Source organism: Corella eumyota, chromosome 6 (assembly GCF_963082875.1).
Source record: "Corella eumyota chromosome 6, kaCorEumy4.1, whole genome shotgun sequence".
NCBI lineage: Eukaryota > Metazoa > Chordata > Ascidiacea > Phlebobranchia > Corellidae > Corella > Corella eumyota.
In genome coordinates this window covers 4,384,662-4,392,320 of record NC_137495.1, presented here as the reverse complement: position 1 = coordinate 4,392,320, position 7,659 = coordinate 4,384,662, and the positions used below count along the sequence as shown (strand labels likewise).

Below are 7,659 nucleotides of genomic sequence, written 5' to 3'. Positions count from 1 at the left end.
ATTCATATTTTAAAAAGTTTTATTTTTGGCAATGGAACAGCATGCGATATACAACAACATTTTATTACACCATTTAAAAATACAAGTGCACATTTAATACAGTTGCTCTTATAAACACTACGTAAAAAGTTATAAAATATGTACTTTTATGTACAATTTGTATTCAAATTGTAAATATTATGGGGTATTAATGTAAAAAAAAGATTTAACAAAGTATAGGTACAAAACTTTGATTCCTACTGGGGTATATAAAACTGTACATTTTGTATATTTTTACATCTTTGAGCACCTATTATTACAACTGCATAACCAACGACTTATCACTTTAACACAAATTTTTGAAACTAATTTAAATTCAATATTTTTGGATTTTTCCCATTGAAATTTCAGTCTCCATTTTTCTTGCCCTCATAGAAACCCGCATACTTTCTTCCTGTAGTTGGCGCCCGCGATCTACCAATCTCAATCCGTTTCGGTGTGCTTCTTGTGAGTAGAAATCAAACGCCCTCATTCGAGTGTAGGACTATGACGTAATAAGTAAAAAAATGACGTCACAAATTATTTTTGACGTTAAATTGTATGACGTAATAAAAATTGATTATTTTAATTACCGTATCCTCAACTTGACATCCGAAGTCTACACCGTTTGTATTTCTATTTCCTTCCGCGTTTTCTTGTAGTTGACTCTTTAAAGTGTCTCTCTAAACAATTTCAGTTAAGAAAATAGAAGTTAAAATGAACATCAAATAAATACGTTGTGTCTAGAAATAATCTATTTTGTTTGTTTTGATATTATGTTTTAGCTGACCAGACTTAAACTTTTTTAATTTGTTACCTCTTTTCTTAGCCTCTCGTTTTCAATGTAAAGCGTGGTTGTAATTGTTTGTTGATATTCGATCTGACTTTCGAGTCTTGTTATTTCGTGAATGTTTTCATTATCGGCACTTGATGTTGAAGCTCTTGTAGTTAAAATTCTGTCAATCTTGAAAAATATTTGTATCTTAAGTCAAAAAGATATTACAATTTTAAGTGGTATATCTGTTATACTAGATTATAGTAAATTTAACACATGGTAAATGATGATAATTGTTCAGTAAACAATTTGGTTTGCTGATATGTTTACTCTGATACCAACTACTTGTAATACCTCTTCTTCATATTGCTTCTTTTGTGCTTGTGCTGTTTCTTGGTGTAGGCTAACTTCGTTGTTTAAAAATTCAATCTAAACAAACAAAAAGATAAATTAAATTCTTTTATGTAGTTTTTTATATATGAAACTTGTTAAGAATATTTACTTGTTGTCGAAAGCAATCTGTTGCAGAATCTGATGACTCCTGTTCTTTAGATAATCTCTCTCTTAATTCCTGGTTCTAAAAAAGGTTTGATATAAACATTTGGAGATTTTTACAGGTATTATTAAAGTTATAACTAGTTTGTTAGTAAATCTTGCTACTCTGTATTTTTTTATAGTTTTTTAAAAACTACCATTTGAATTAATTCTTCGTTTTCTCTTTTAAGTTCCTCGTTGTATTGTTCGTCGGAGTAATTCTCATTTTGATAATCTTGGTGACTCGTCAATTCGTTAGCTTGAGCTTCAGATATTTGTTCCATATTTTCTTGAATATGTGTCTAGACAAAACAACCATTTTAACACAAAAAAGTAAGTTTCTTTTTCGAATATTTTTAATTAAAATTATTTTAAAATTACTTCTCTCAGCTTTTCGTTTGCTTGCGATAGTTCTTCTTCCAACCTTACATTCTCATTTTGTAATCTTCGATTGTGACGTTTTGCCTCCAGTGACGTCATCATTACGTCATTTAACTAAAATGCCATAATGCTAATTTATTTAAAATGTTTGGGATATTAATTAAGTTACAATCAGATCTGGACGAACCTTCTTTTCCAAGTCGGTTTTGTCTGTCAACAACTTTTGGCATTTTTCTTCCAAGAATTGATTTTCTTGTTGCAGCCGGGCAATCTATCAAATTTTATTAAAATACTTTATTAAGTAAAAGTGTATTTGGTTGTTGCCATTATGGTATCTCTTTAAGTTAAGTATTCAATTTACAAACCATTTCATTGAGGTTTTGAACTCTTAGTTCGTCTCTTCTTCCCCTTTCTTGAAGTGATTTCAACTTTTTTTCTAACTCTTTAATTTGTCTTTCTGAATCTCTGTTAAATATCAAAATTGGTTATTAAAGAACATTATCCTCTATTTATTTAGGAAAATAGGTATAAAATTTGGTGACGTCACCTTCTTTCCGATTCCATAATATTTTTTAATCTTTCTAGTTGAACTTCTACCGATCCTCGCTCGGATCTTCCTGATTCCACCATCTTTTTGATCCGCTGCACTCTGGACTCTAACACTGCGATCTTCCGATCCTTTTCATCTCTTTCTTCCCGCGCCTCTGTAAGACCTCTCTGGAGAAGATCAGAACGATTCTGTAAAATATATCTTGTGTAAGTGTTTTTATTTGATTATGTAAATATTAAATATGGTGTTTTTTCACTAAACTTTTTTTTCACCTTCATTCTGTTTAATTCTTCGTCTCTTCTGTCTATCGAAACTTTGTTTATGATGTTACATTGTGACGACGATGACGTCATATTTCTGTTGGCCTGTTTGCGAATTCTACAATCGCGTGACGTCATTGATTGCTGACATTTTTGATTTTGCGTGACATCTTCTTCGATAACTTTTGGGCTTTTGACATCACTTTTTGGGGTGTAGGTGTCGTTTACTCTTATGCTAAATTCTGAAAGGCGACTCGGCCTGCTGCTGACATCACTATTTACGTCACAGATTCGAGAGAAGCCGGACACGTGGAACACATCACTGGAAGCCGAATCATCTGACGTCACAGACAAATTTCTTCTTACTGTCCTCTCTCGTTTCCAGGTTCTCCGATCGAGACTTCCTCCTCTCTTGTGTCTGTCTGCTACTACCTTCTGGTCGTATTCAGTCACGTGATTATTAGAACTGTCGAAAATGGAACGCGCTTCGAGATATTTATTCGAGACTTTCGGCGAAGGGGAATATCTGAAATTGGATCGACCTTGTCTTTCGTTAGGACTTGGGCTTTCTTGTTTAGCTGACCTATTTCGGACTTTGTTGTTGTTTTGTACGTCTGGCTCGCTTGATGTCGTTGAAATACTTGACCGCGAGACGGCGTAGTAGAGCTTCCTACCATCTGCACCTTTGTGCGGTGTGCTGCATCGTACAGAAACAGCTACGCTCCTAGTGGGAGTATCTGGTTGGTCATCGTCGTTGTTAAATATGTACGATGACGTCACAAGGTTTTTATCGGCAGTACTGACGTCATCGTTGCCCATGTCGCTTTTGCTATGGAAATGAGATGATGTCGAAGTAAAGTTTTCATGATCGGGGTTTACTTCCATTCTGTCACTACTACTGGTTGATGGCCTCATACAGTTCTTTGTTGGCTTGATGACGTCATATTTCGACCCACTGCTTACATTAGCATTCCTACTACGATAATGAAACAAGGGCGAAGTTTCAACTTCGCTGCTGGTTGATGACGTCGCCATTTTTAGGTCGTTGTCGGTGTTGTCCGAGGATGACGTCATACGACTTGTGGAATCACATTGGATTGCATCTTGCGGAGCCATTTTGTTTAAAAACTTATCCAGGGTAATCACTAAGCAGGAGAGCTTACGTTGCCACTAAACAAAAAGGTAAGTTGTTATTTTGTTAAGTTGTTTATTTGTTTGATTTTAAGTTAAAGAATTCACCTTGTTCATGTTGAAAGGATCGTAATTTGGTTTCTTCCCTCTTGCCAATTTTCGCAAACGATTTAAGGTCCCGGTGTTTTCTCCGTTTGCTACATAAATTTTATTTTTAAATGCGTTTTTATTAAATATATATTAAAATAATTATTTGCCACTATAGCATAGAATAACATTTAAGTTTTGTTTTAAATGTTAATGCAAACCGTCAGTGTGTTTCGTTTCCAAATAGTTTGCAAAACGTCCCTTTAAATATGCGATCAGGTCCAAAGTTACTTTCAGCAAAGTTTTCTTGTCATGATCGTCTTTTATTAATTGTTTCTAAACCAAGATATATGGTTCAAAAACAAAAGTTATTTTTTTACTCAAGCTAAGGCCTATTTAGTTAATTTAAAGCATTTTAAAGTTAAACGATAGCACAAAAATTTATTAGTGAGTTTTAGTAGTTCGGTTTACAAATTTTACAGTTTTTTGTTGTATTGTAAATAATTTATCATTATGGGTAATATATGGTTGGTATAATAATATTTAAAATTTGTATTATATAATCTGTTTTAATTAGATTATATAAAAATGATTTTACTAAGGTTTATTATTACCTTCTTTTCCTCTTGAGTAATTTCTTCGTTGTCAGAATTAAACTAAAATTTAAAAGTTTTAAATGTAATTTATGAGTTGATGGCCACAGTTTGTTTTATTGTAAAAGTGCGTCATAAATCATCACTTCGTTTAAGTTAATTTCCAAAGCTACAAAGCTATTCGTTTTTGTTTAAGCAAATATCAGTATGATTAAAGGGTCACAATTTAAACAAGTTATTAGATACTCACGCTGTTTGGTTCAGGTTTAAGAATATCGTTCAAGTGAATTTGTAATTCCCCGATAAACACAAGTAACCATTCTTCGTCGTCTACTTCGTCGATGATTCGAGTTATTTCCGCCAGCTCCTTTAACTAAACATAAAAAACATGTTAAACTAAAAAGATTAATTCCTTTTAAAGATAAATTATAAATTGTGGAAATCTGAATGGCAAACCGTCATATATATACATATATATATATATATATATCTTAGTACATTTACGTGTTTGCTTTATTTAAACAAATGCCCTGATGTATAATTTCTATTTTCTTAAACATATTAATGTAAAACTGAATTTTTAAAATGTATTTTCTTACAACTACCGTGCACTGGATTAAGATTATACAGTTATTTATGTTGACCGCGACTTTAATTCGAAAAACAATTTAACCCTTTACCAGCGATAATGCGTCCACTTAGGTATAAAACTTTACGAAATATTTGTTATAATATTTTAAAAGGTTTTAAATAATTCATATGCGCTTTTTAACAGCCAGAAGCGTAAGGATTGGGTAAGCAAATCGCATTAAATGAACACTCCTCGACTAAGGCTTGTGAAGCTTAAATAACATACGAGCCTAATGTATAATATTACTGTATGTTTAAATATTCAAAATGTGATAATTTAAAAAAATGAATATTAAACGTAACTTTTTTTTTTTTTTATAACAATGTTGATATATAAGTCCTTGTATCTTAATGTTTAACTTTGGTTACTTTATATCTGGATTGATTGTTAATTAAACAGTGGCTGTTTAATAATTTAAATAGGAGTACATTTATAATGCTAAAAGCAATAACACTGTACGAGACCTCAGTTTTAAAACTATAAAATTAATTAATTTTTAATTTCTTCTCGCAATAATTTATAATGACGATAACTAAAACGTCCTTGGGTAAAGGTTAAATATTTTTTTATGGTGGCATACTTAAATACCAATTTTATCCCTTAAGTTAGTAACTACACAGAACACTAGAAATTACCTCTTTCATTGCCGCAACCAATTCCTTAATCATGTCCTTGTCTTCTGTGACGTCATATACATTATCAGAAGTGACGTCATTGGCAAGGTATGCAGGTGATTGTTCGACCAGAAGCGCTGTAAATGTTTACGACAAAACGTTAACAGTAAACTTTACGGGATAAGACTTTGTAAAAAGAAATCGTAAAAACACAAGAACTAAATTCTTGACGTGTTGAAACAGTAATAAAATCGTAAAAGTAGTTTAGTTTGGTTAGTGAAATAAAACTGGCAACTTTTATTTGACAAACTTCGTCGTTTGACAACGTAATTTATAGTCGGTAAATGATTTATAAGTTACGCCGTACAAGCTATATAGTTATATCTTAGCCATATGGTTATATCTTAACTTTAAGTTATATTGCCTATTTAAACTACTTTCTAATTCTCTTATTCCCTTTACTTACGCGACTGCTTGTTTGTTGTAGCTTTCTCGTCCCTTATTGCATTTAACAAAGCAGGCGAACACAATCTTGGTCTGACGTCATAGTAAGTGCTTCCAAATTGTTTTGCCTTTAATTTTTGGTCTTCTGGAAGTTCTTTAACGTAGATCGGCGACTGCGTTTCACAGTTATCAACCGAATTGTTGAGAGCAAAATTAATGCTGTCACATGACGTTTCCCATGCGTCTGATGACGTTACCGATCTTGGGGAAAGCACCTGGGGTGCGGGAGAAGCTCCCCGCGATAAAGATTTTAATTTAAACATTCGGGGTAAGGTGCTGCTGCCCCCATTTCTTTGTTGGCGGGGGTTTCTTTTGCTTGTTCGTTCCAGCGAATTTGCAGTGGTGTCGTCGAACCAGTGTCTTTTTATTTCGTTCTTACCATTAGGATGGTTGTTGTTTCTATGGTGCATAAGGTGGTTTGGTGATAGGGTATGTCGATTTCTGTTTGGTTGGTTCCTTAAATAACTATTCGCATTTTGCTGCGAATTATTTAGCAACTCCGGCATTTTAAAAAACTTTGTAATTTTTAAAATTTAGTTCTAAAATTAAAAAAAAAAAACTTTTATCAAAAACAAACTGATATAAAAACTTTCCGATACGGTATAAGGACTAACTTCACCTTTTAAATCTTAAAACCAAATATTGACCTACTTTGATACATTACTAGAATACAACAATACAGAAATAGCCGCTTATTATATATTTATTTTCCGAGCGAGGATATTTGTTCAGTGTCGAGAAATCTAAATATTGTTGTAGACCAAAAGCTGTTAACTCTTTAAAAATTAAATCACGAAAACCGTCGTATGCTGTTGGGTTATTACGTCTTCTTTAGCCTTGTTTTCGTTTGTATTGGGTTAAAAAATGTTTACGACTTATAACTTGAGTCTGTGTACTTATAATTAAATATACATTACACGAAAAATTCTTTAAGATTTTTAAGTTTTTATTTTAAATTCGATAATTTTTTAATCACATAAATATTTTTTTATAGTAATCTATAAAAAAAGTTAACCATAAAAATTAATAAAAATATTTTTTATTATTAAGTTTTATTTTCAAATTACCAATTACTGACATTGTTTTTATATATACGAGTCTACAATCTTCAAAATCCTCGTTATCGCTTTCAATCGATACACACATTACTTAAATACACACTAACCGCTCTCACTTTTTTGTAGATTGACCTTGCCCGAAAATATGCGACTAAAGCACCTTCCGGGTTGCTTGTTAAACTGAAGACTCATAGCCCAGAGCGAATAGTTGCGTCTTGACTTCATATTTTACGATCAATCTTGAATACTTTACCAAGGTAAGCGATAACAATCAAGTATTATTTATATTATGTTGTACCGAACGATTGGTGATAATAGCGGCAAACAGTATCGATTGAATGTTGTGTTATTGAATTTTACGCCACTGTGTTTTGATAAAGGCGGTAGCTTGAATTTGATTTCTATGTATATGCGATATAATCATTTTATGATAATATTTACCTGGTATTGGTACTTATGTATATAGTATACATAAGCTTTTGGTGGTAAAGTATATATATGGTTTAAGAAGCGCGTGTTTTTG

At 32.2% G+C, this 7,659-nt stretch overlaps 1 protein-coding gene across 1 annotated transcript; it reads right to left on the bottom strand.

Annotated features, from left to right (window-relative positions):
• Positions 1-53: 53 nt before the first annotated feature.
• Positions 54-6,603, bottom strand: LOC145754548 (uncharacterized). Its single transcript, XM_082570621.1, has 17 exons — positions 6,041-6,603; positions 5,596-5,711; positions 4,580-4,702; positions 4,351-4,392; positions 3,958-4,072; positions 3,758-3,846; positions 2,531-3,688; positions 2,256-2,446; positions 2,074-2,173; positions 1,896-1,979; positions 1,709-1,822; positions 1,486-1,629; positions 1,296-1,370; positions 1,148-1,222; positions 836-982; positions 612-701; positions 54-523 (listed from the first exon to the last, which is right to left on the bottom strand). The coding sequence occupies exons 1-17, from the start codon at positions 6,582-6,584 to the stop codon at positions 356-358; spliced, it is 3,375 nt and encodes a 1,124-aa protein (XP_082426747.1). The 5' UTR covers positions 6,585-6,603; the 3' UTR covers positions 54-355.
• Between the last annotated feature and the right edge of the window lie 1,056 nt (positions 6,604-7,659).

Bases quoted from the DNA above. Each gene is read 5' to 3' on its own strand.
- LOC145754548 (XM_082570621.1), bottom strand. From the start codon at position 6,584: ATGCCGGAGTTGCTAAATAATTCGCAGCAAAATGCGAATAGTTATTTA. The intron at 1,371-1,485 runs GTAGTTTTTAAA...AACCTTTTTTAG, and splicing joins ACGAAGAATTAATTCAAATG to AACCAGGAATTAAGAGAGAG. The intron at 524-611 runs GTAATTAAAATA...ATTACGTCATAG, and splicing joins GATGTCAAGTTGAGGATACG to TCCTACACTCGAATGAGGGC.